Below are 27,815 nucleotides of genomic sequence, written 5' to 3' on the forward strand. Positions count from 1 at the left end.
GACTGCTCTCTGCCACAGATTCTCCCAGCTCACCAACCCCGGGAACTATAGTTTACCCCTCGCATTGATACAGTTCTCACCAACACAGAACAGGAGGCAGTTTCCAGGGAACTTTGGGAGCCGGCCCAGCCAAGGTTAGGAAGAGGGCGCAAGGGATCTGTGATCCCCTAACCGCGCCACTGAGCCGGATTTCAGCAGCGATCCCCGGCGGCCGGTCAGCGGGGCTTACTTCCGAGTGAGCGCGCAATGGGCTTGACAGTCTCGCGCGCAAAGCACGCCCCACTCCTCCATTGCAACCCTGCTCTTTAAGGAGGGCTGGCGATCCCTGGGATTTTATTCCTCCGGCTCCTCCCCCGCGCCTCTCCCCTCCCCCGCGCCTCTCCCCTCCCCCGCCTCTCCCCTTTCCCCTGATGCTCCCACCGCCGCCCCCTTTCCTTCCTAGTTCAGCTCCGCCCAGCTCCGCATCCTCCTTCCACCGCCGCCAACCACCTCTCTTAATCTCTCTCTCTCTGCATATCGCAAAATTGTCCTCCTCCTCCTCCTTTTGGATCCTTCCTCCACCTCCCCAGCCGATCCTTCCCACCACCGCCACCACCCCGTTTCAAGTTGGAGGAGGGAGAGTCCGGAGGAAAGGAGAACAGAAAGGAGTTAATGTTTTTGCAGCCGCCTGCAAACCCTGCGGTCCGTTTCCTGGTCCGCTTCCACGCTTCCCTTGGGGATCCTGCTTCGGCTTCCTCTCTCCGTGTTAAGATTGTTGCAAGTTTTTAAGGGGAGGGAGAGGGTAGCTCGCGATAACAAACTGCCCCCTAGTGTTGTGCGTGTAGCTGCTGGGCTGGGCGAGGGGGCTGGGCGGGAAAGGAAGTTCCTTAAACCTGGGAAAGTCCTCCGTGCGCACAGAAACTTCGGTGATCCGTATCTGTGATCCTGCTTTGCGCTCCCCTCCCCAACCCCAACTCCCGCTTCCTACAGCGCAAGGAAAAAGGAAGTTTAAGAAAAAGTTGTCTCCTGTGCACGCGCACACACCTGGACTCGAGAAGAAAGGAAACAGCGGAAGGAGCTGGAATAAAACGGTACAATCTCTGGTAGGTTTTTTTTTTAAAAAAAATTGTTGGGGCTTATTTTAAACCCCAGCAGTTTCTAGCTGGAAAGAGATGAGCTTTCCCTTTTCCCCAGCCTCTATTTCTTCTCACTGACTATGAGGATTGTTAAGCCAGCTTGGTCCTGTAAAGAGAAGAGGAAAAGGAAGGATCCTCCATCTGGGAGAATTTAAAGAAAGACCATCCTTACTGTTGTTGTTATTTCAACGGACTGGCCGTTCGGAAAGAGGGGAAGCTGCTGTTCTTGGGTGCTCACAGAAACTTGGACCAGATGGTACAGCGGTGAAGAAAAGTAAAAAAAAAGATAAATCCTTTGGCAAGGAAGCTCCCGGGATGGGGACAGGGCTGTGCACCAGGAGGCAAAAGGGCCTCTTGCAAACAGGGTTTTGCCTGGTGGCCGTCGCCTGCCTAGCATCCGGAGCTTTCCTGTACAACCACCTCCAGCAGAAGGTGAAGTCGGCAGAAGCCTTGGCTTTGAAATACAAGCAGCAACAGGAGGTGCTTTCGGCCCAATTGCAAGGTGAGAAGGCGTCTTGGCTTGCTTCGTTTGCGGTTGCGTTTCTTCTGCATGCAGCGCCCCCCCTGCAGGGGAGGCTGGCTGGTCTGTTAGGGCAGATGGGGTGCTGCCCTACCAACCTCAGCCAAGTCTCCCTGGCCTGCCAACTTCCTCCTCCTTAGGCTCAGTGGTGCCCCTTGTGGGACTCGGCAGGGAAGAGGATGGGGACTAAACTAGAATTAGTTGGCTCTGGTCCATTCCCATCATGTGCAGCACACATGCATACAATTTAATATCTAAAGTAACTGGCCCATGCAGTCCAGGGGAACAGAGCCTGGGGGGCGTGCAGGCTGTCTCTTTCTGGTTAGTCCTGCAGAAGCTAGTCTGAGGTCGAAGGGTGCTTGGTGTTGTTTTTTTAATTGTTTATTAATTCATGTGCCATTTATAGGCCAACAACAATAAAATCCACACATAATTAAAGCATGCAATAAAACAAGTCCACGTAAACCTTAAAAATGCTCATAATAAAAAAAATTACACAAGCCATGACAATTACATAAAAAGCATGACAAGGAAAATGGCTAAAACAACGAGATCAAAAGTTCCAGTTCAAGGGATTGCTTTTCTAGACAGGTGTGTCTTCAGGAGCCGGCAGAATGCCAATACTGATGGGATCTCTTGCATTCCAGCAGGGAGGGTGTTCTGCAACAGTGGGGCCACCACTAAACAAGCCTGCCTCTGTGTCTCAGTGAGTTGATCATCAGGCCATGGCAAAACTAACCAGGTTGCATTTGCTGATCACAGTGCCCTCACTGAACAGTGGAAGGGAGCATGGTTTTTCAGGGAACCTGGTCCAGATTTTTTTAAGGCTTTGCATGTAAATTACAGGTAGGTAGCTGTGTTGGTCTGACGTAATTGAAACAAAATAAAAAAATTCCTTCCAGCAGCACCTTCGAGACCAACTAGGTTTGTCATAGGTATGAGCTTTCGTGTGCATGCACACATGTAAATTGTTGTTGTTTAGTCGTGTCCGACTCTTCGTGACCCCATGGACCATAGCACACCAGACACTCCTGTCTTGCACCGCCTCCCGCAGTTTGGTCAAACTCATGTTCGTAGCTTCGAGAACACTGTCCAACCATCTCATCCTCTGTCGTCCCCTTCTCCTAGTGCCCTCAATCTTTCCCAACATCAGGGTCTTTTCCAGGGAGTCTTCTCTTCTCATGACGTGGCCAAAGTATTGGAGCCTCAGCTTCAGGATCTGTCCTCCCAGTGAACATTTCCTTAAGAATGGATAGGTTTGATCTTCTTGCAGTCCATGGGACTCTCAAGAGTCTCCTCCAGCACCGTAATTCAAAAGCATTAATTCTTCGGCGATCAGCCGAATTGCATGTAAATAGCATAGAAATTGCATGTGACTTGGTGGCTAATAGGCAGCCAGTGCAAATTCCTCTTTCCTGTTTTGTGTCCCACCTTGTGCTCAGAAGTGTCTATATACATCTATGGTAGGGAACCTGTGGACCCACAGATTTTGGACTCCACCTCCCATCAGCCACAGCCAGCAAGGCCTGTCCTTAGGATGTTGGGAGCTGTCATCTAGCAACATCTATAGGACCACAGGTTCCCCAGCTCTGGTGGACATGGAAGCTCCATCAAACTATCATCATGCCTCTTCACCTATCGTCCTGCCCTACATGGATGTGTCAAACCGTTGGCGATGGGTAAGCTTTGAGCTATCTAAGTTTATCACCATATTTTGTCCATGGTGCATCTAGTTGATTTTAGATTTAGGTTAGTAGTCTTAGGCTGCGGTCAAAGGGCAGTTTATACCATTTGCCCAGCTGCTGAGTTCTGCATCACACCTGAGCTTTCGCAAGACATAAAAACCACTTCCAGAATTGTAGCAGTGACTTCAGGGCTCATTTCCAAATTGCTTTTTCCTGGAAGCAAATAACATGGAACCGAGCACTAACCTTGGGCTCCACTCTGATGCCTTAGAGGTCATTGGTGGGTTTGCCTGCCCAGCAGGGAAAGGCCAAAGGAAATGATATCAGACTCATTGAATGACTATTGGTCATGCCACCTGGGGGCTGATGGGAGTTGTATGTCATCCAGAACTTCGGGAGGGCACCAGATCAGGGAAATCCAATTCAGGGGGATTGCTCATTATGCTCTTCAGGGTTTGAGAGACCAGGCCTTATTCTGCTTGAAAAACCCGAGGTCACCCGGGATGCAGAATCACAACACAGGCAACACACAGCGTTGCTGTTCTGCTGAGTCAGTTCCAGAGCTCGCCCCCCTGGGATCAAAAGGCAAATAGCTTCTCCTGGCACCATGTGCTGGCTATAAATCTGGAAGGACCAACTGGAGAGTTCAGGAAGGAGCTTTAAACGTACCAGAAGCAGAAGCAGCACACTGTTTGTTTCTCATTATCTCTTCCCTGCCTCCAACTCGCATGCAGGCATTCTTCAGAAACTTGCAGTTACTGAACTCGGCGCTCATGTCCAATGGAGGGACGTTCTTATTTTATATAGCAAAATGTCCCCTCCTCCCTGCTCCCGGATTGACGGGTAACTGGTGGTCTCTGGGACTGGATCCAGCTGCTGGGCAGATTCCGCCCTTCCTGCCTGCCTGCCTCTTGGCAGGGTTCTCATCCAGGCTTGATCAAACGTTTGGCAACCGTTTTACTGGTGTGGGAAAGGGAAGGCAGGGATTGATTTCTGATTTCTGGAAGGAACATGTCGTATTGGCCTGAATATAAGCCGCACCTTTAAAATTGGAGGGGGGAAAGGACAAAAAGGAAAAATACCCCAATATACTGTAAGCTGCTCTATTCCTCACTGCTCCTGGCTGCATATTGGGGGTGGGGGAGCCGCGCTGCATGGCCAGCGTTGTGGGCGCCACCTTGCCGTGCTCCTGGCGCTGTTTGCCCCACACTCCTGGCTGCATACCGTAAGGTTGCGAATATAAGCCACACTTTAACTTTTCACAGTCGGAATTTGGGGGGAAAGTGAAGCTTATATTCAGGCCAATATGGTATTCCACACTTTGCTGTTTTGGGGTTTGCAAAATGCATGCAGGTTCCTTACCTCTCTCTCTCTCCTCCCCCCCCCCGGGTTTGAGGGCCTGCCACTTCCTTTAAAAACATAGCAAGGTGCTGGTCCTCATGATTCTTAATAACGGGCAGATATAAATAGGAACATAAGGTAAAGGGACCCCTGACCATTAGGTCCAGTCGTGACCGACTCTGGGGTTGCGTGCTCATCTCGCATTATTGGCCGAGGGAGCCGGCGTATAGCTTCCAGGTCATGTGGCCAGCATGACAAAGCCACTTCTGGCGAACCAGAGCAGCACACGGAAACGCCGTTTACCTTCCCGCTGTAGCGGTTCCTATTTATCTACTTGCATTTTGATGTGCTTTCAAACTGCTAGGTTGGCAGGAGCTGGGACCGAGCAACGGGAGCTCACCCCGCTGCAGGGATTCGAACCGCTGACCTTCTGATCAGCAAGCCCTAGGCTCAGTGGTTTAACCCACAGAGCCACCTGGGTCCCTCTTATAGGAACATGGGATTGATCTAATCAGATGCATTTGCAGAAGCCAGAGCAAGAGCTTTCACACAGTGCCTCTCCCCAGATCCACTCTGGAGGGTTGGGAGAACTCCAGGACAGCGTATGGGGGAAGAGGGGGGGGGAGATAATCCTGTGAAGTGCTTGTGGTAGTGGAGCAATTAATTTCACTGGGTCTACTCTGAGCAAGAATTAGTTGGGCAGAAGCTGGAAGAAGCCGGAAGTTCTTTTTACTGTGCCTGTATCGCGTTGCTTATAGGTGATATTGCTTTGCTCCTGCAATGGTTTTGGGATGGGCAGGCTTTTTTCGTTTCCAATCCGTGCATGTCCTGTAACTTCCTGGTGAGGCCTTGCAACTTTTCCATCTCTCTCTCTCTCTCTCTCTCTCTCTCTCTCTCTCTCTCTCTCTCTCTCTCTCTCTGTTGCTGTCCTGTTTTTGTTGTGCATTGGCGCAAGGGTTGCCCCTCCAGATGAGAACGATGTGTGGTGGTCACATTTATTTTTTAAATATTTGTATACTGCTGCATCGTAACAAATGGTATCACAATGGTACCGTGATAAAAAATGCAAAACCAAATGACAAAAACCATTCAGAAAGTTAAAAACAGAAACCAATTAAACCATAGTGGAAGGACGTATTCTTAATAGCCTGCAGAAACCTGGCAGGAGAGAAGGGTTTTCAGCAGGAGGCGTTTAAAAGTTGGCACAGAAGGTGCCCACTGAATTTCTTGTTAGCAGGGTATTCCACAGGACTGGGCTGGTTGTAACAGTCTGATGGAGACAGCGCTTTTAATGACGTGTTGCAGATACACCCGCCAAAAACCCAGGACGCAAACAGCAGCCTGGAGAGGGACCCCTTTGGTGTCCACATTTGCTAATTGGGGAGGGTTCCCTTCAGTTCTCTGGCATCAACAGCTCTGATTTCAACCGCCACCTTGGTGGTTCTTCCCGTAATACTTTTCCCAGAATGCTTAGGGAAATGCCGCCTCCTGGGCCATTGCAGAGAGGGAAAAAAAAAACCCAAACCCAAATTCCGGCCCTTTCACCCATGCCAGATTGCTCGTTTGAAGGAAGGGCTATAGCTTAGTGACAGAGCACCTGCTTTGCATGCAAAAGGGGCTGGGTGGCGTAGTGGTTAGAGTGTCAGGTTAAGATGTGGGTGTTCAAGTTCCCACTCAGCCAGAAAGCTCACTGAGTGACCTTGAGCCGGTCACTGCCTCTCAGCCTAACCTTCCTCACACGGTTGTTGTGGGGATTCAATGAGGGTAGGGAGAGAACCACGCCCACCAGCTTGAGCTCCTTGGAGAAAAGGGTGGGGCAGAAAGGCAATCCGTCAATCAATCCCTCCCTGGCATCTCTAGGAAAGGCAGAGGTAAAGAGGCCCAAAAGCCTAGGGAGCTGCTGCCAGCCAGTGCTGACAGTACTGAGCTTCATGGGCCAAATTGGTGTAAGACAACTTCCTGCATTCCTTTCCAGCCCTCCATTTGATATCTGAAGGGTTTCTAAATGTTTTTCCTGCATGCTTTGCTTGGGGCCCGGCCGTGAGCTCAGGCATCCTGGCCGAGTGCCAGTTCTGGTCATTACGGCTAGAGATGCCCGCCCTGCTTTCCCAGCTGGCTACACTTTTCTAGAATAGAACTGTGGAGCAGGAGAGAGAGAGAGAGAGACCCTCAAAGGTCCTCTAATCCCATCGTCCGGGCCGAGCTTGACGAAAAGCCCTGGCAGAGACTAGATCGAAAAATGTTTGAGCTGCGGTTGCAGGAGGGGGGAGGACGACCCAAAAATCTTAGAAGCATGGAAGAAGAAAGAAGCACAAATGGTTTCTCTCTCTGTGTGTGCATAAGTCACATACGGATAAAATCTCCCTTTAATAGCAAACTCAGCTGCTGAGTGCCAATCGAAACAGAGCCAAAACAGGGCTGTTGAGAAATATAAGGGGAATCTCAACAGACTTGGGAGAAGAGTGAGGTTGGTAGAGGTACAACACATGACCCTTTAAAAGCAACAGACCTAAGGGTGCTGATATAAGCAAAAATCTGCTCTTATTCCCTTATTGGGTTCTCCATCGGTCGGAGAATGTAACAGAGGCCAACCAGAGAATTTTGAGAAGCAAAGCCTTTATTTTTGCTGTTGCAACAGGGTCCTTCCCCTCAACACAGGAGAGCAAGGAAGGAACCCAGAACAAAAGAGAACCTCCACTTTTATCAGTTTTCCCATCACCAAGAAACACTCCCAAAATACATCATTCCTACATCACAGCTACGTAATCAATACCTCACAAAAAGGGAGGGTTCAAGGTAGAAATCTGAGCACCTTTGACACCTCTCCTAGTCCTCTCACCCCTCCCAGGTGTGAATTCCTAAACACAAAGAGAAATTAACAGTTTCCTAAAAGTTGATCACTATCTTTTGTTCGGAGGAGTCTTCCATTGTGAAAGAGATGGCTAGCAGTCTGGCACCATTGATGGGGAAATGTCCAGTTGGCAGAGCCTCCGGCTTACAGGATTATGGCTCCCAAATTGATAGTCATGTGGAAAGGTGTGTGTGATTCTGGTCAGAGAGAGTCAAAATGGTGTCAGTCAGGCCTGTCTTCAGGCAGGCATGACTGGGGCACATTTAAAGCCCGTGGCTTCCCCCCAAAGGATCCTGGGATTTGTACTTTAGCCATCTCAGAGAAGCAGATGTGAGCACCCTTAACAAACTACAGCTCCCAGGATTCTTTGAGGGTAGTCACATGCTTGAAATGTATGCTGGGTTACGCAGGTACCTGAAACAGAACCATTTATTCCAGGTCCTATCGGGCAGCATGCAAATGGTATAAAGGCATATCTTAAAAGGCAAGGGCTTTAAAAAATTGCAGAGGGCATTCTCCCTTCTCTCTCTTACACACACACATGCGCAAGAGGGAATGATTCTTCCCTAAGAGATTGTTCCATGGCTGGGTTTAATCCCCTTCTGTCAAACTCCCTTGACCATCATTGCCACATCTTAACAGGATGGCAACTGGCATGTGCCCCCTACCCCTGTGTGGCTCAGTGGCAGAGTGTCTGCTTTGCACACAGAAGGTCCCAGGTTCAATCCCCTCCCATCTGAAATCCTAAAGAGGTGCTGCCAGTCAGTGTAGACAACACTACTCTGAAAGAACCAAGGGTTTGACTCAATATAAGGCAGCTTCCGATGTTTCCTCGAATTTTGAATTGGTTCACTCCAGGGATGGATACATCACTCCCCCCCCTTTCCCCCCTGAGTGTGTAAATCAGCTCTTAGCTGGCTGGCAAAGTGTATTCTCCCCCTCTCTTCTTTAGAGATCACTTCCAAAATGGCAAACAGACAACAAGAAAGAGAGAGGAATGTTCTTAAATTCTGCGGAAAGCCTGCGGGAATGGTTATTTCTCCACGCTGAAGCCTGCTGGCACATCTGCCTTGCTGGAAACGTTAACAAAGAGAAGAAGCTCTCTCTGCAAGTTATTGCTCCTGGGGGATTTTTTAAAGAGGCGTTTTAGTAGCTGCTCGTAATGGCTGGATGGGACAGCAGCCAGCTCAGCTCATAGTTCTGCAGTTCTCTGCGTCTTGGAGTCTCCTGCCCCCTCCTCACAACCTTATTTTTGCTCTGTTCAGCCATCTGCGTTGGTGCCTAGAAAGACAGGGCAGTGTGGGATAGTAGTCAGAGCATGCATGGGGTGAAAACTTTGGTCCTCCAGATGTTGCTGTACTGCAACTCCCATCAGCCTTAGCTAGAATAGCCAATGCCCAGGGAAGATGGGAGTTGTGGTTCAGCAATAACTGGAGAGGCAAAGGTTCCTCGTACTTGGATTAGACCAGACATCCCCAAACTGTGGTCCTCCAGATGTTTTGGCCTACAACTCCCATGATCCCTAGCTAGCAGGACCAGTGGTCGGGGAAGATGGGAATTGTAGTCCAAAACATCTGGAGGGCCGAAGTTTGGGGGGTGCCCGGATTAGACTGTTGGACTTGGACCCAGGAGATCAGTCTCAGATCTCCAGTCCGCTGTTAAGGCCACCGGTATGGTGTGGGGCCCGTCACTGACTCTGAGCCTAGTCAACCTCACAGGGTGTTGTGATGATAAGAGGGTGATTCTGAGTATAGGGCTGCCATATGCCCAGGATTTCCCAGACATATCCAGGATTTGTCCATTGGAAGTAGCATCCGGACGGAATTTCCGAAAATCAGAAAACCTGGGCACATGGCAGCCGCCCATGTTGGAAGTGTTTAATTTTTTGGTGAATTTCCTTTAAAATAGCTTTAAAACTTTGCCCCAAAAAAGCTCAACAACATTTCCAGATTTTCACAAATATGGCAACCCTGTCTTGAGTAGGACTAGCATTGACTACCACCCCTAGCAATTGACAAAGCCCGTTGGGAATTGAGTCCAGCCCAATCTCCCTGCCTTGGATCTATCTATTACTGCCGTGATGGTGAATCGTGGACTGATAAATGTTGCTAGACTTCATTTCCCATCAGCCTCAGCCAACCTGGCCAGTAGTCAGGGATGGTGGAAGTTGTAGTCCAGAGGTCTGCAGCCAGAGAGGATGGGCTGTTTTTTTTATTTCTAATGGGTTTTGTAAATTTCCAAGTTTTGCATATTATTCAAGCCCCCTCCTCTTAACGTGTTTTCCGTTTGCAAGCTAATGTACACATCACTTATATTAGGGGAATAATACTTCCCAGCAGTCAAATCTTCATCCTTTTCCAGATAATTTTCCTACCACCAATGTCATATTCTTTATGCAATTTAAACCATGGTTTGGGGGACTTGTTAGGCCCAGAGGGTCAGATCTTTATCTCCCCATGCCATGGGCCAACTTTGTCATGATGATGCTGGCTGACTGAGAATTGGGCAGTACCCGCCTCCCTGTCAAAGTTGACGCCCCGGTGGGGTTGGTTAGTGAAGCACCACATAGGAAGATTGAACTTTCCACTCACGAGCTGATGAGCAGAGGGTTCAATCCTGCTGGCTCAAGGGGTCTGCTTCATTGGCACATTCAGCAGTATTGAACAGTGTTGTTGTTGTTGTTGTTTATACCCCGCCCATCTGGCTGGGTTTCCCCATCCACTCTGGGCAGCTCCCAACAAAATAATAATAATAGTGATAAAAGATCAAACATTAAAAACTTCCCTTCAGATGTCTTCTAAAAGTCAGATAGTTGTTTATTTCCTTGATATCTGATGGGAGGGCGTTCCACAGCCCCTCTGCCTGGTTCCCTGTAACCTCACTTCTCGCAGGGAGAGAACCGCCAGAAGGCCCCCTGATCTAGACCTCAGTGTCCGGGCTGAACAATGGGGATGGAGATGCTCCTTCAGGTATACTGGGCCGAGGCCGTTTAGGGCTTCAAAGGTCAGCACCAACACTTTGAATTGTGCTCGGAAACATACTGGGAGCCAATGTAAGTCTTTCAGGACCGGTGTTATATGGTCTCGGCGGCCGCTCTCAGTCACCAGTCTAGCTGCCGCATTCTGGATTAGTTGTAGTTTCTGGGTCACCTTCAAAGGTAGTCCCACGTAGAGCACATTGCAGTAGTCCAAGCGAGAGATACCTAGAGCATGCACCACTCTGGCGAGACAGTCTGCAGGCAGGTAGGGTCTCAGCCTGCGTACCAGATGGAGCTGGTAGACAGCCGCCCTGGACACAGAATTAACCTGCGCCTCCATGGACAGCTGTGAGTCCTAGATGACTCCCAGGCTGCGCACCTGGTCCTTCAGGGGCACAGTTACCCATTCAGGGCCAGGGAGTCCTCCACACTTGCCCACCCCAGCAGTATTGAACTCCACCCAGGGGATGCACAGGCAGGTGTGGTTTGGGAAAACTGGTCTCCAGGCTGGAGGTTTCCCACCCACTATCCTAGCCCAAAAAGCCACTGTCACCAAACTATTACGGTACCCTCCTCTTCTGCATTGGATTAGGATTCTGTTGCCGGAAAGATCATCTTGGATAAACTGGCTAGCCAAACAGACAATGTTATCGCTGTGCCTTTTCAAGATCTAGCCTAGAACTGCTCCACGACTTCTCAGCTTACACCCACCCCAGTTAAAAGCAAAAATATATTTTGGAGTTTCAGCCTTCCATGGAGAATATTTGGTAACAACAACCTCTTGCTGCTTTTCACCACCTGCGGTTACAGTGGGGAAATTTCAGGTGTAGCTGTGGATCCTGCCCACTAAGTTTTAATCTAGTCGAAGGGAGCGATGGGCTCAGACCTTTGCTTCTCCTAGTGTTCCTCTCTATCCTCATGGCTTCCTTCAGTCCAAGAGTCTTAACTCTAAACTAACAAGAGTGTTTGTTGCATCAAATATTCTAGAGGCCGAAATTTCTCACAATAGTTAATTCCTCAGAATTTCCTCCCCACGCCGACTGTTCAAAAATTCAACACCCTTTGCACATTTCACTGACCCCCACCCAAATGTCTGTGGCTCCTATTCTTTTTTAGCTGTACATAGAAGAGAATACTTTGAGGGGAAACCCTGGGAGTGATTTCGGCTTACCTTTAGAGTCTAACTATCTTTACATTGAAGGAGAGTTTGTGAGATCCAGAGAGGAGAGCGAAAGGCAGTGGTTATATCATGCGGACGGTTCGTTGGGCGTAAGAAATCTTTAGTGTGAGCTGGGATAAATTCCCAGAGGACTTGTTCATATCCTGTCACGTTGTGCCTGGCGAGACTCTGTGGTATGCGGCTCGAAATACATCCTCCTGTGCAAGGCAGGTCCGTTCTGAGGCACCTCTGAGGGGGCAGAAACAAATATATACTTCTCTCCTATTTGGGGCACAGATAGGCGGACAGACAGAAAAAGGACAGTGGTGATTCCCCACCCACAAATGCTAGAGGATGACATTACAGAAAGTGCCCACATGAAGTTGGTGGGATATGCATGTGTGGTGGAATGCAAAAAAGCCACAGAATTTGGCTGCAATAAAGGCAAGCTTCCTGAGAATCTCAGCTTCCACGTTGTTATAAACGGAACAGGTTCCTAGTCCTTAGTGTACTGCTGCTTCTGCTTTGAGCCTGCCCTTCGTACCACCTGTTCACTTCAGTCATGTATATATGCCTTCCCCAGTCCAGTTTTGCAACCCAAAATAAGCATCTCCCTCGTTGCCACTTTGAACTCCATGTAACTTGGTCCAAAACAGAGCTCTGTGTCTTATCTCTTAGACCCAAAAATCCATCAAGGCTTCATCAGAAGGCCAGATCCTCGGGCTTGGCATTCCCCCTCGCCACCAGAAAGCCCACTGCTCGGTAGGGTTCCAAGTGCCTTTAAAAGTGCATTAAAAGTCATTGTTAAACATCCACGGAGGTTGAAAGGGATGCCTGGGGGTCCTTTTCACTTAGCAGCGAGAAATCAACTGGAGCCTTGCACTTGTTCTTTCTTGATCAAAGAAAGAAAGAAAAAAGGAGAGGGAGAGAGAAAGAACTCATCTGTCACATCAAATGCTGATTTTAAACTATTTTTGTTCATTTTTTGCCCTCCCTTCCTCTGGCAAGCTAGGTTTGGCTTGTTTGCCTCCATCGTGCTGAGTGCTCTTGTATTTACTGGGCCTCTGGCTGTGATTCTTTTGGGGTGGGGGTGGGGGGCAGAGGGACACACAATGTACTTGCCTTGAGACATCTATGACCTGAAAGAATGCCGTTTTTACTTGGATGTGTGGTGAGCAACTCTTATTCCTCCCCTCCCTCCCCTCTTTATATGAATAGATAAAGTAGTGTATTGTTTCGCTCTTTCTTTGAATGCCAGGAAGATCAGGGCAGCCTTTGAATATGGGGACCCTCCAGAATGACCCTGTACCCTAGTGTGTTGGTTGCAATGTGTCGTAGCCACAACCATAGTGCATCAGCGGTTGATTTATACCAGGCCATCTGCACGTCATTCTGCTCTATTACCGTAGTTGTTCTGCTGTGTTCCCAGTATTACCACATGATTGTAGTCCAGAGGGGCAACTTTAGAGCTATAGTGCAAAAAAATTGGGATGGAAAAATAAAACAAGGAACATTTATGGTGTACAACGTTTACAGACGAGAAGCGAAGGGAAGGTTATCCACGCCACGCAAAAATACGGTTCCGATATCCCAGTGAGGTGTCAAATACCTAGTGAACAAACAACCGTTTAAAATATATAGTAGACAAAGCAGGGGAAATGGCAGGATAAATAACACAGAGACACCAAGCAGGCTTGTTCCATTTGCACCCTTTATGCTGGCAACCTGAGCTTGGCACAGAACCCAGGTTTATTTACAGTATTCGTTTTTAAATCCTCGCCTGAAAATCACTTGGGTAGAGTGTTAAGAAGTTTTGCTGCTTCCTATTTGCTTTTATTTCCTTCTCCTTCTCTCCCCCTCAGTTGTTTATGAACACAGATCACGGCTAGAACGATCCTTGCAGAAAGAACGAGGGGAACACAAGAAAACAAAAGAAGGTAAGGTTGTGGGGTTTTTTTTTGCCTGAGATAAATTCGAAGAGGCGTTTGCTCAAAACAGCAGAATACGCTGCTTTGGAAAGGGCCTTTTTGGTGGCTGCTCCCAAATGTTGGAACTCCTCCCTCAGGATGCTAGATTGGCTCCCTCCTCCTTGTCTTTCCGCCGGCAGGTGAAGACTCTTCTTGTTCCAACAGGCTTTGGGGGACCTACCTGCTTTTAATGAAAGGCTTGGCACTGTTTTTATTGTAATTACCAGTATGGTTCTAATAGATTAGAGAGAGTGTGTGTGTTAATTCAATCAATGCTTAATTATTTTTAAGTGAAGATCTGAAAAAAAATGTTGAGGGTTTTTTTGGGAACAAAATTACATTTCCCGGACATATGGCAGCCCTAGTAAAAGGGATGCTGTAGCACTAAGCTATGAGCCTCGTCAGGAACTTGGAAGCTGCTCCATGCTCCCCATGCTGAGTCTGACCATTGTCCCATGCTAAAGTCTCCTCCTGTCCTGTATAATACAGGATTATCCCGTATTTCAATGTAAAATGCTGTGTCCTATATTGATTCAGTACAGGAGGCAGTTTGTCCTGTACCTGTATTTCTGTTTTGCTGATTCTCTCTCCCATACCCTCCAACACTTCAAAGCCAAATTCGGGACGCCGTCTTGCTGTATTTTACCATGAAAGGAAGGTGGCCATTTTGGTTGCCATGAGTACCTCTCTTCCCCAGTCCATAGGGTTGCCAGACTCAATAGAGGACAGGACTTCTGTGCCTTTAATTGCCCTGCTCTCTTTTGAGTCTGGAAACCTTAAAGAGAAACCAGCAGACCCTTTGCTTGGAAATTAAACAAAGGGTCTGCTGGTTCCTCTTTAAGGTTTCCAGACTCAAAAGAGAGCAGGGCAATTAAAGGCACAGAAGTCCTGTCCTCTATTGAGTCTGGCAACCCTACCAGTCCAAAAAAGTACTTTTTCACACACACAGCACCCACAAATGCATGTTTGGGGGCAATGCATGAAATTGCAGCCCTGGAAAAAAAGCACTTTGGGGGGAGGGGGAATTTCACTGCGAAATCGTGTGAGATCGTGGCAACCAAAATGGCCACCGTGCTCTCGCAATAAAAAATGGGATGTCCTGATCTGGGACACTTAACGGGGTATGCAGTTCCCCCACCCTGTTGTGTATTTTGCCAGACCAAAGTTGGCAACCTATCTAGCTCAGTATTGTCCACACAGACAGGCGGCAGGGTGTCGGACAGCAGACATTCCTTACTTGGAGGTGGCAGGAATCGAACCTGGGACCTGCTGTGTGCAATGCAGAGGCTGCCTCACTGAGCTACCATCATTTCCCTTGTTGCGTCCCTCGTTCCCAAACCTCCGGGGTTTTGTGCTGGTGCCCCAGCGCTTAGCCACATCGCCCCGCTAGAAAAGAAATAAGCATTTATTAAAAGGCTGGCTCGACTCTTGTGTCTCGGAGCTTTTGCAAAAGATCAATATAGCAGTTGTTCTACTTGGAAGCATTTATGAGCAGGCTGCAAGTGATCTCTAATCATCTTGGATAAAGATGTGGCCTTCTGTGCCATGTGCGCTGGGTGGCTAATCGCCACTTGACGATTGGAGAAGAAGTTGCGAAGGAGTTTTGGTTGTAATTGAGGGGTTTTAGACAGCAGCGATGGGGAATCTTGTATTAGAACTCCCAGCATCCCAGGGTATCAGTCATGCTGAATTATACAGCATTGTATGGTATTCTTCTTCTTCTTAGACTAGAATCCCAACATCCCTGACCATCGGCTAGGCTGCCTAATATATATGTGTGTTCGTTCCGTGTGTGAGTACAAACAATTGTTGTTATTGTCAGCAACACAGAGTGTTTCCACTGGTGCTCCTTTCAGACACGGGTTTCACTTTGAATTCTTTTCTGAAATACAATGGAGGATAGGCTTCTGCGTTTTTAAACTTTGGATTTCTAGTTAGTTGCTTTTCCAGGGATTTCTTTAAAAAAAATAAAAATAATGGTGGGCACATTCCTTCCTATTAGGTTCACAGGCTTTCAAACAGCTTCCTTCTTCAAATGTAAACCAGATTCTAGTAAATTCCGTCTCACTAATTTCCCTGGTTGTTCTCCCTCCCAACCCCCTCTTAGATTTTTTAGTCTACAAGTTAGAAGCTCAAGAAGCCCTCAACAAAGAAAAGGTGGGTGAAATTAGATTCCTCTGTGGGTGTGAGAGGGAGGTGGGGTGGGGAGGGGTAGAAGGGGATGAGAGGCAGGGAAAGGGAGGGAGGGAGGGGTAAAAGGGGGGAGGGAGAGGGAAGGGAAGAGAGAGGAGAAGGGAGAGACAGGGTGGAGACAGAAGGGATGAGAGAGGGTTGGGGAATATGAGAGGGAGGGGTGAAAGGGTAGGGGAAGGGGCACACACATACAAAGGAAAAATATCCTTTATCAATATGATCGATCCTTTAAAAATAATATTTACTATCCTTTATTAATAATATTCACTCTACATGGTTTTTCGTTGCACTGGATGAAACCCGTGTGTGTGTGTGTGTGTGTGTGTTGTGTACATACATGCATATAAAATTAAATTTTCTGATTTACATTTCAAAATATTCATTTAAACAACCTTAAATCAATGACTTCCCTTCTTCTCTTTCCGTGGTTCATTTTGCATGCCACACATCCCTGCATATTTTACATGAACCAAGCCATTCAGTAAACCATTGTTTACATCCATCAGAACTTATTGACACGGTTGAATTTATCTTAATGCTACCAGCATTTTTAAATGAACACAATTTCCACCCATTTATTCAGTCAACCCTCAAATCTAATAATGGAGGACAAAATTTAAATTCTCCACATCGTAACCTCCATCCCCCCCCAATCGTTCCTTGCAACAATATGCCCAGTGTTATTTTTCCAGGAAAAAAATTGTGCCGGAACTTGCCCTGAACACCCCCCTAGTTCTCTTAGAATGGCCATGGTTCCCACCTGAGAGGAACAAAGTTCCGGCAAGTTCCGGCTGGGGGAAAAAGCCCAGGTTATGCCACTGCAGCTGGCCTTGCTTCGTCACAGCTCCCTTGTCACCTAGACGAAGTGGTGGGTTTTTAATTGACACCTCAGACTAGACAGAATAGGAGCCGGTCACTCTTTGAGGAGGGGAGAGAGAGTGTTCTGCAGCTGGTGTGCCACCACCAAGAAGACCACCACCATTGTGCTGGGTAATACCCGCTTTCGGTCATTTTGGTTACTGACAGTTGCGCTTGTCCCTTTTTCCTTGCAGCAAGATTCTATGAACAGATATGGAGCCCTGAGCTCGCAGCATAAGATCCTGAAGGTAAACGGACCCTGCTTCTTTTTGGCACAGGAATCTCGGCCATTTTTAGGGATGGGGGAACCTGCCTCCCTCCAGACGACAACTCTAAGCATTGCATTCCCATCCTCCTCTCTAATACTACTACTACTAATAGTAATGGCGTATGGTGGAAGCATCACAGAACGATGTGGAATGTTGTCTGGATGGTCTGGTATTAATCCACCATTATTGTGTAAATGGCATGTGGCAGAATTTATCCACTCAAAAAAAACCCAACCCAATCTAGAGTGGTCCCTACATACTCTGGGGAAGGTGTCCAGAACGACTGCTTTAGAAACTGGCCCTAACATTTGTACGCAAAGGTCTCACTATCCAAACACGACATGTTCTCAGGAAGTTATTTGTTAGGCTCGCGTCTGCTTAATGAGTCCCCGATTTACATTGATTCCTATGGGGAATTTTTAAATGCGTTTCCAGACACAGAATTTTGGGAGTTGTAGGCCAAAACATCTGGAGGGCCACAGTTTGGAGCGTGCCTGGTCCAGTCTCTCCTGCTTCCTCCCTTCTAAGTCTACAATTATATAATTCAGTGCCTACTTATGTGTTTGTTTAGGCAGGGCTATCCAGGCCTGTAAAAGTTACATATATGTATTTATTTTAGCTACTGTTGATCTTTTGGATGTTTGAAAATACATTTTTTATTTTACTTTTACTTACTTTTTATTTTACTTTTTTTACTTTTTATTTTACATTTTTTATTTTACTTTTTAAATCAAAAATATTAATGTTTCACGTGATATTTTTGATAAACAGCTTGGAGCTTTTCTTACATTGTGTGGCACACACACACAAAATATAGTTTAAATAAACTTCAATGGGTCTATTTTGAGTAGTATTGGATGCAAGCCTTAGATTCTGTGGGATAAACGATGTCCCCGTTGTGGCTATTGGTACACATTTACCAGGATTTATTATTGTTTAGCAGGATTTATTATTGTTGTTAAATTTTGTTAATTTATAATTTTATTGTTTTATCTTTTTTGTAAGCCACTTTTTTATATAAAAGCACTGTATAAGTTTTAAATAAATAATAAAAACAAAAATCAACGAAATCTTCTAAGTGGTTCACACAAAAGCATATAAAAGACTCATTTAAAAATACTGATAAAATAGAAACTTTAAAAACAAACATTAAAAAAATCTGTTGAATGGACAAAATCTCAGTGAAACTCCAATCATGAACATTTCCCAATGTTCTAGTTACAGGTAGGTAGCCATGTTGGTCTGATGTAGTCGAAACAAAATAAAAAAATTCCTTCCAACAGCACCTTAAAGACCAGCTAAGTTTTTTATTTTGGTATGAGCTTTCGTGTGCATGCACACGAAAGCTCATACCAAAATAAAAAACTTAGCTGGTCTTTAAGGTGCTGCTGGAAGGAATTTTTTAATTTTATTTCCCAATGGGTTTTTTTAAACACACACACACAGTTTAAAAAGCCTGAGAGAGGGAGAGGTGGAATAAAGTCTGTCTTTGTTAGTTTCCTTCTGGGTCACTTAACCCAGATTTGTTATGCTTTCACTGTTAATAGATTCTGAGTACACACTCTTTAATCTGGACTTTTACAGCACATTAATTGGCTACAGGGATTCCAGTTTTTCTTTTCTTTTTTTTAAAAAAAGTAACCAATGCAAGACTGAAGGTGGTGGTGGTGATTTTTTTACCTGCCCTTCCTTGCAAAGTCCCAGGGAGGATTGCAACAATATAAAAATACAATATTAAGATGAGTTAAAACAAAAGAGTATCATCATCATCAACATCATCATTATTATTGCTTTGCTTTATTGGTCGCCCTCCAAACCACTGCCTCAAGGCGATTTACCTGTAACAAAGCTAAAAACACAAAAGCAGCAAATATGTTTAAAGCAAGACTGACAAGTGGAAAATCGTGGCAAAGACCCCATTATTCAGCTGGGGAATACTTTGATTGTTTCTGGGAAGCACACATAGCTCAGCCTTTCTTTCTATGACTGAACCGAGAACCCCCATGTGAGTTTATAGCTCTGTCTTTCTCCGCCCTTTCCCAAGCTAGGGACCTCTAAAAAACACCGGGGAAACCCTTTCGCACGGTGCCACTGACCCAGAATTCACCTCCTTCCGTGTTCCCATAGTAACTTGCAGCGATCGTGCTCTGCTTGGCTTGGCAGCACCAATTATATATGTAGATCGATGGGTGCTCAGGTGAACCCCTGGCCCCTTATAGACAATAGCTAATTCTTCACAGCCACCCCAGTTTTTGAAGCTAGATGGGCAGGGTTGGTTAGAGGGAATGCTTGGGGGAAGAGAAGGGAAGAAGTGGTGGCAGTGGGAAGGAACTGCTGTCTTCCAATGCAGCCACATCACTGAGTCTTGCCGAATGGTCCCAGTTGTTTGGATGACGGTACAGTATGTCTTCCTGACCTGGGAATAAGCCTTGTTAAGCTCCGTGGAGTCTGGGGAGAAAACCGGCATAGGGCCGTACTATAAAAGTTTGCTCTCATTGGTACAAACGAAGCTCCCACTACAGTTAATCAACTTGAATCTATCAGTCAATTAATTTTAAAAGCTGCTGCTGCTGAGAAGGCTATCAGCCAGTTAAAAACAACTGATTGGTGAAGTGATTGAATCTGAATAAATCACTATACAGCTTTAAGCCCTAATCCAGGGGTCAGCAATCTTTTTCAGCCATGGACCAGTCCACCATACCGCAGACCATGTGGTTGGCCAGACTATTTCTTGGGGGGGGGGATGAATGAATTCCTATGCCCCACAAATAACCCAGAGATGCATTTTAAATAAAAGGACACATTCTATTCATGTAAAAATACGCTGATTCCCAGACCGTCCTCTGGCTGGATTTAGAAGGCAATTGGGCTGGATCCAGCCCCCGGGCCTTAGGTTGCCTACCCCTGCCCTAATGTGATTAGAGAGCCTTTGGAGGTGAAATTAGAAACGTACAATACAAGTGGGAGCTGCCACAAAATGTTGCAGCATGGAGTATTCCAGTTCAGGACACTACATTCCATTCCGGCCTTTCCTGATTTCCTTTTATTTTCTCTTGCCACCTGCCTGTCAGCCTTCAGTGGCCACTGACCCCGCTCACTCCTTACCAGATATGAGTCCCCACAACCCTTGGGGTTTCTTCCAAACCTAAGGATTCCTAACTTTTATGTATATACTAGCTGGCCCTGCCACGCGTTTCTGTGCCTCAGTCTGTTAAATAGAGCCTCAGAGTCCCCCTTCAGACTCCCCTGACCTTCAAAGTCCCCCTGTTTTAAGCGTGTTCTGTTTACACAGGCCCATCCCTGTGACTCCCCCATCCTGTCCCGACCCATGACCTATCCCACCCCCTCCTCCCCCCATCCCCCACCCAGGCGAGCCCCCACCTCCACTCGGCCCAGTCTGGAAAGCCAAGCCGACATGCTGTGGAGAGGGAAGTTTTCCTAGGTGCAGTACCAGTGTAGCTGTCGCTAGAGGGCGCTGTTTTGCAACCTCTCCTGTGCTCCCAGCATGCACTTTCATCTGATTTGTGAGTTCTGGAACACGTGGTTTTTGGGGTTTTACCTGGCCCAGGTGTGACATCTGTCTTGAAAACGGTATGGGGTCACTCACATAGTCACATTTGACTTTGTGTCAAAATTTGAACGCAATCGGTCAAGCGGTTTTGTTGAACATTGGAGACGAACCAACATACCCAGTCAACATTTATATATATATAGATGGCATGGATGGTACCATTTTGACTGTATGAGTGCTTTGAGAGTTCTGTTTACAGTCAAGTGGCACGTACATTTTATGAAACCAACCAACCATTGGCACTCATTTCTGAACCCTGTAGACAGAGCGACTGATTCCTTGTTAGTAATTTGGAAAGGTTCTGAATGGGGGAAGAGAAAACTTGAGTGTGTCACACTGTCTCTTGCACCGCCGCTCCTGCCCTGCCTCATTTCTAATTTTTATTTTTCCTTTGGATTAGAATCAGCATGAAGATGTCAAGAAGCAGCTTCTCGACCTGCAGATGCAACACAATGGGCTGAAACTGGAACACCGCAAGATAACAGAGACCCACAACCAGAAATACTCCCAGCTGCAGAGGGAGAAGGAAAGCGAGGTGGGAGGTTTGCAAGGTGAGTGCGGGATATTGCATTCGCAGAGAGGATGGGAGAAGTCAGCAGTAGATATTTGGGTATCCTCCTTTGACTCCAGAGATAGGGTCATCCACCCACTCGCCCCGTCACCCCTTTCCCTTCACCAGGGGTCATCTTCAGGCGCCACACAATAGTCCGTTAATGTGGTAGCACGTACACTTTGGAACTCCCTGCCCATTGACACCTGGCATGTTCTTTCATTGTATTCTGCATTGGGCAGGACTGGATGACCTCTTGCAACTTCAGTTTCTAAGGCAGCTACAGCCGTTCTCGGATCAGGAAAGCTTGACCACGGTTGTCCATGCCTTGGTGACCTCACATGCTGGAGTACTGCAATGCACTCTGCGTAGGGCTATCCCTGATCTGGTTGCAGTCGGTGCAGAAGGTGACGGCTAGAGGTCGCTTGTGAGAGTTGCATATAATGCCTTGGTTACAGAACTCACGCTGGGTGACCTTTTGCTGCTGGGCCAAATTCAAGGTGTTAGTACTAACATGCGAGTTCCTATTTAGCTCAGGGCCACCTTGCTTGAGAGACCACCTTATTGTTTATACACACAGTAGCTGCGGGAGCTTCTCCAGCAAGTTCCAATAGCCTCCAAAGCCCGCTCTGGAGTAAGGGAGCAGGACTTTTAGCTGACCTTGTTCTACAGAATAGCGTCCTTGTCAAAATACAACCGATGTCCACTCTCTGCACTTTTTTGCTCCAGCAGGCTCTCCCGGCTGAATAAACGAGTCTTTGCCACAAGTGTCCATCTGTTAGGATTTTCCTTTAAAATGTACCTGTTGCTTTTGTTGCTTTTAGCTATTTTATGTGTAAATCGCCTTGCGAAGGTGATTGATAAACCAACTGCCATAATTGCAACTCTGCAATTAGCTTGGAAACCTAAATATTGTTATTTAACTGGAGCAACATGCAATTATTGTCATTTATCTCTCCCCCCCCCCCCCCCCGCAGACACAGTTTACAAGCTCAGGGAGGAGAGCAAGTTGCTTCGCAAAGCCCACCAGGATGTTCACTCGCAGCTTCTCAGTGCTCAGGTAGGCTCTGGGGGTGGGCAGTGCGGTGCAGTGGTTAGAGCACTGGACCAGGATGTGAGCAGGGAGGGTTCAAATCCCCACTTGGCCATGAAGCTCAGTGAGTAAACTTGAACTGCTCACTGTCTCACTCTAACCTACCTCACTGGGCCGTTGGGAGTATAAAATAGGGAGCGAGAAAGCAACACACACCATCTTGCTACCCTTGGAGGAAAAGCTGGGATATAGATGGAATATACATATTCACTCAGTGATTCATAGCGCTCAGCCACAGTGGCCTCCTTGACATTACAGCCTCTTTCGTTGTGAAGACGGTGCCCCATCTTTTGGAATTTTTTCGAGGGTGAAGTGTTCATACAAGTTACCGGTGATTGTAAACAGCCCACTTCCCCCTTTTTTCCTGATGGCACAAGGGGAAAAAATTGGGGAGAGGGGCAGAGAAGAGGCAAAGTACAGGTGAAACTCGGAAAATTAGAATATCATCGAAAAGTGCATTTATTTCAGTAATGCAACTTAAAAGGTGAAACCAATACTGTATATGAGATACAGTATGACATGCAAAGCAAGATATGTCAAGCCTTTATTTGTTGTGTTGTTGTTTAGTTGTTTAGTCGTGTCCAACTCTTCGTGACCCCATGGACCATAGCACGCCAGGCACTCCTGTCTTCCACTGCCTCCCGCAGTTTGGTCAAACTCATGTTTGTAGCTTCAAGTCCAGCTATCTCGTCCTCTGTCGTCCCCTTCTCCTTGTTTGTTGTAATTGTAATTATTTGTCATTAGGTGGGTCAATTATAAATGGCATGTAATTAATGAAATATAATAGCGATGTTTATTTTTGTATTATTGTAACTATTTGTTTTATTACTGTGGAATTTCCAAAAGAAAGCATTTGTAAAAATTAAAAGAAAAATAATAAATAATAAGTTGCATTACTGAAATAAATGCACTTTTCGACAATATTCAAATTTTCCAAGTTTCACCTGTATATACAGGTGTTCAGAAATGTGGGGGTCAAAGGAGGCATGACCTCTCTGTTTATGGGGTGCATGCCTTCCTTCCCCCATGCCCCCCATCCCCACTGCTGATCAGCATCTTGTGAAGATGATGAATTGAATAGGGAGCTGTCCAGGGTCCTGATTCCTGCTTTGATAGACCTGCCCAGAAGAGCCTTTGCTGAAAACGTCCTCGCTGGAGAGAAACGGATGGTCTCTTCTGCCCAAAAGCAATTGTTCTAACTCCTTTGGGGCCCTTTCTTCTCTGGTCTGCCTCCAGGTCCAGATGGAAGAGTTCAGGCAGCTCAAGGAGACCCTTCAAAAGATGCCGAGCTTTAAGGAAGTGGTTGGGGCCAAAGCACAGCTGAAGAATGAGCAGCCCCCGGGACCAGGACTTGGCATGTTGCAGATTGTTAGGCCAAAGGTAGGATGTCTGGATGTCCCTCTCCCTCCTCTCTCACTCTCCAAACCTTAGACCAGGCATCCCCAAACTTCGGCCCTCCAGATGTTTTGAACTACAATTCCCACCTTCCCTGACCACTGGTCCTGTTAGCTCGGGATCATGGGAGTTGTAGGCCAAAACATCTGGAGGGCCACAGTTTGGGGATGTCCACCTTAGACCCAGAGGAAAGAGCTTCACACTCAAGTAGGGTAGTAGTAATAATAATAATTTTAATAATAATAATTAATAATTAATAATAATAATAATAAATATATTTATACCCTGCCCATCTGGCTGGGTTTCCCCAGACACTCTGGGCAGCTCCCAACAGAATATTAAAAACACGATCAAACATTGAAAACTTCCCTAAACAGGGTTGCCTTCAGACATCTTCTAAAAGTCAGATAGTTGTTTATTTCCTTGACATCTGATGGGAGGGCGTTCCACAGCCCCTCTGCCTAGTTCCCTGTAAACTCACTTCTCACAGTCAGGGTACTGCCAGAAGGCCCTCGGCGCTGGACCTCAGTGTCCGGTCAGAATGATGGGGGTGGCAATGCTCCTTCAGGTATACTGGGCTGAGGCCATTTAGGACTTTAAAGGTCAGCACCAACACTTTGAATTGTGCTCAGAAACATACTGGGAGCCAATGTAGACCTTGCAGGACCGGTGTGATATGGTCTCGGTGGCCACTCCCTAGTCGCATTCTGCCGCATTCTGGATTAGTTGTAGTTTCCGGGTCACCTTCTAAGGTAGCCCCATGTAGAGTGCGTTGCAGTAGTCCAAGTGGGTAAATGTGGCCCTCGAGGCCTCTCTGCCTGGCCCTCGAGACCCTCTCCAGGCGACACCTCCTCTCTGCAGGCCACACCTGCCTTTGCTGGTCTGGAATGTGCTCTTGCACTCATTCTGTGTCTTGCTTGTCTGCATGAATAGGGGTGGAAGAGTGTTTGTAGAAACAGAGCTACTGTAGAGAGGTGACATTCAGATTAGTTGACTTGCCTGCAGCTGGCAAGTGGCCCCTGGAAGGGAGTGTGCTCCTCAGGTTCCCCACCCCTGCCGTTTACCAATATCAAACTCATTCACCGAGGGTGGATTCTCATGTAGGCAGACTGGCACTATGCAAATGCCATAGGGAGATACCGTAGTATCCGCAGGCCTAGAGGAATCCCAATTTTTGAATTGTCATCGTTATTATCTCTGGGAATGGGGTGTCAAAAGGGAAAATGCCCAGCGAAGGCAGAGCATGCTCAGTGAGCATGGAATGCTGAAAAAACCAAGGAAGGGGAACGGAATGGCATGTTCTAGATAAGGGCACGACTCACAGACTGGCAGAAAGCACTCCATAATGCAACATTTTGTTGCAGGTCCCACTTGTTCTGGATGAAGTGCAGTTTCTGGGGAACCTCTTCCTGTCTAAGCTTGTCTTTCCTGGGTTTTTTCCTCCATCTAGGCCTCACTAGGCAATGAAGCAAAACCACCCCTGAGTCCCGTGGGGCAAGCTGCAGTTCCAGCAGGGAGTTCTCCTGTTGCTCCGGCCTCTAGCGTCAAACAGCAGGGAGAAGCAATCTTGCATGAAGGCCAGGCTTCACAAGGCAACGGCAGGCCTCAGGGCAACGTGCCATTTGGCCAGGTGGCCCCGCCCCACGAAGCCCACCTGGCGCCTCCGGCCTGGCCTCAGGCGGGGCAAAGGGACAACCCTATAGTCCGCTTCACGAGGATGGTGAATAGCGTGCAGAATGGGAACCAGGTAAGAATACTCAGTTGCCTCCAGCTCAGTTCTACTCAAGAGTGGACCCCATTGAAATCAACAGACTTCATATCTGTTTACTCTGATGGGTTTGCTCTGAGTAGGACTACCCAATAATAGTGCTACTTTGTAGGTCCAGGGTGGTGCAGTGGTTAGAGCGTTGGGCTAGGAATTGGTTCAGCCAAATTCAAATCCTCCACTCAGGTGCTGGGTGACCTTGGGCCAGTCCCTGTCTCTCTGCTTAACCTACCTTGCAGGGTTGTTGTGAGGATAAAATGGGAAGAGGGAGAATCACAAATACCACCTTAAGCTCCTTGGTGGGAAAAGATGGGCTATAAATGGAATGAATGAATCAATATTTAGGCTCAGCGTACCCATTCTGCTGGGGGAGAATTGGGACTAGTCCACATGACAGTTTATAGTGGACTTACGGCTGCTCATTCATGCATTTTTTTAAATGCAACATTCACACAATGCTGTCTTCATCAAAGCACCGCCCCATATTATCCCCCTTCAACTTTCCAATTTGCATTGATTGAGAGCATTTGTACCCCAAAGCTTCCCGAGAGGCTTACATGTAATCCATTTGAAGCAAGGCAGTCCCTGCTCGCAGACTTAGCAATCTAAAAACAACAACACCCACGAAACTCAAGGTAAAAGGGACAGGGAGCAAAGAGGGAAGAAGCAAACTCAGGCACTAACTCTTAAACAGTAGTTCTTATGGCAGCTGGTGTACAAACAGTCAAGGCTAGAAGGTGGCTTGATGGAGCTGGTTATTGTCAAAGCTGCTGGAACGAACCCTGCTTCCCATATCTCCCACTCTGGCAGTGTGATTTTCTATGGAAAATCCATTAAGGAAAAAGAAGGGAGGAAACAACCCATAGGAAATGGTAAATCTGGAATAAAATCTGAGGTGAAAAGATATGCCTTTAAAAGCAGCCTAGGAATCAGCCAGCGATGCTTGTTTTGGCGTTCAGGAATAGCCCCGAATCCACAGTGAATTGTTATGTGGAAGTGTCCTTTCTCCCCTCAAAATATTCTTCCACTGGGTCTCCCCAGGCCTAGTCATCGCATTCTAGCCACTCTACCACACTGTCTCTCCAGTTCTGTTTTAAGGGTATGTGTCCCCCTGTCGCTTTTTTTTTCCTCGGTAGGATCAAAAAGCTGCTCAGAGCATGCCGGGGGAGAGTGAGGAAAACGTTCATTCTGAAGCCATGGCAAACAGCTTCAGACTCGATCCCGCCTCAGAGGAAGCCCAGGATGTGAAAAAGCAGCCCTCTGTGGGGAGCCAGCGGGATCACGCCGTGCAGAGGTTTGTAGCCTTTGTGGGTTGGGGTTCACGGTCACACCCCCTGTCAGGACTGAGCCAGCAGTAAACCACACAGTGCAAGTTGGACTTAACTCTTTATCAGCAAGAACATGATCGACACAGGAGTGTCAGGCCTAATGAGCACAGCTCATCCCTGGTAGGTCTTCCTCCATGAATCCGTTGCTGAGACTGAAAGTCCCCGCCTCCCCACAGCTGCCTAAGTCCCTTCCTCCGCAGGGTTTCCCCCACAAGCAATCAGAGACTGTGCCTATGTGTCGCCAGTCTCTCCTCCACCCATTTCATGCCTCTTCTAGTTCTGGGAGATCAGAGGGGAGGGGAGCTTGTCGCAGCAGGAGCGGGAGACACTCATGACTCTTCTCTAGCCTGACTCATCTCTGCCTCTTGGCCTCTCTCCTCCCGCCCCCCTGCTTCAGCTTCTGACTCTGATTTTGGACTTCCCTCTGCCACGGACTCTCCCAGCTCCCAAAGTCCTGTTACCTCTTCAGCTTCCGACACCACCTCTCCCCAGTCATCTCCCTCTGACAACTCATCGTTGTCCTACCACCAATCCCTGAGCTCTGAGCCTTCTTCCGTTGGGCGTTCCCCAGCTGGTTCCTCCCACCATTCCTCTGTGTCCAACCAGTCCAAGACATCATCCTTAAGAAGTCTTACCGGATCAGGTCGATAAGCCAACTACTCCAGGATCCTGTTCTCACAGTGGCCTACTAGGTGGCAATGGGAAGCCCTCGAGCAGGATTTGAGTGCAACTGCGAATGTTGCACTCCTGCATTTTCCAGCAGCTAGTATTCAAAAACTTTCTGCCTCTGTCCTTGAAGGCAGAGTAGAGCCATGATGGCTAGTAACCACTGCTAGCCTTATCCTTTGTGAATTTGCATAATTTTCTTTTAAAGCCATCCAGGTTGGTGGCCGTCGCTGCCTTCCATTGGAATGAATCCCAGAACTGAACTTGCACACTGTGTGAAAAGCTCTTTGTCTATCCTGAATCTTCCAACCTTCCGTTTAATTGGCTGTTCACCTCTTCCAGTGTTAATAAGAGACCAAAGGAAAACTTTTCCCTGTCTACTTTCTCCATGCCCAGGCATCATTTCATCTGCTTCCATCACATCACATCGCCTTTTCTCTGATCTTAAAAACCCCAAATGTTGTAACCTGTCCTCATAGGGAGTTGCTCCACCCCATCAGCATTTTGGTTGC

At 47.3% G+C, this 27,815-nt stretch overlaps 1 protein-coding gene across 3 annotated transcripts in view; it reads left to right on the top strand.

Moving 5' to 3' along the window:
* Positions 1-475: 475 nt before the first annotated feature.
* The window catches only part of LOC118087288 (Golgi integral membrane protein 4), a 46,295-nt gene continuing 18,955 nt past the window's right edge, over positions 476-27,815 (top strand). The window contains exons 1-10 of one of the 3 annotated variants that reach the window (XM_060276195.1): positions 476-1,082; positions 1,174-1,617; positions 13,511-13,585; positions 15,723-15,772; positions 16,861-16,914; positions 20,907-21,057; positions 22,034-22,116; positions 23,386-23,529; positions 24,995-25,291; positions 26,446-26,603. In XM_060276195.1, coding sequence (XP_060132178.1) covers positions 1,431-1,617; positions 13,511-13,585; positions 15,723-15,772; positions 16,861-16,914; positions 20,907-21,057; positions 22,034-22,116; positions 23,386-23,529; positions 24,995-25,291; positions 26,446-26,603 — 1,199 coding nt within the window. In that variant the 5' untranslated portion in view covers positions 476-1,082; positions 1,174-1,430. Of the gene's footprint in view, positions 1,618-13,510; positions 13,586-15,722; positions 15,773-16,860; positions 16,915-20,906; positions 21,058-22,033; positions 22,117-23,385; positions 23,530-24,994; positions 25,292-26,445; positions 26,604-27,815 lie in introns of all 3 variants that reach the window. The other 2 variants (XM_060276196.1, XM_060276197.1) reach the window with 2 other exon arrangements.

Source organism: Zootoca vivipara, chromosome 6 (genome assembly GCF_963506605.1).
Source record: "Zootoca vivipara chromosome 6, rZooViv1.1, whole genome shotgun sequence".
NCBI classification, from domain to species: domain Eukaryota; kingdom Metazoa; phylum Chordata; class Lepidosauria; order Squamata; family Lacertidae; genus Zootoca; species Zootoca vivipara.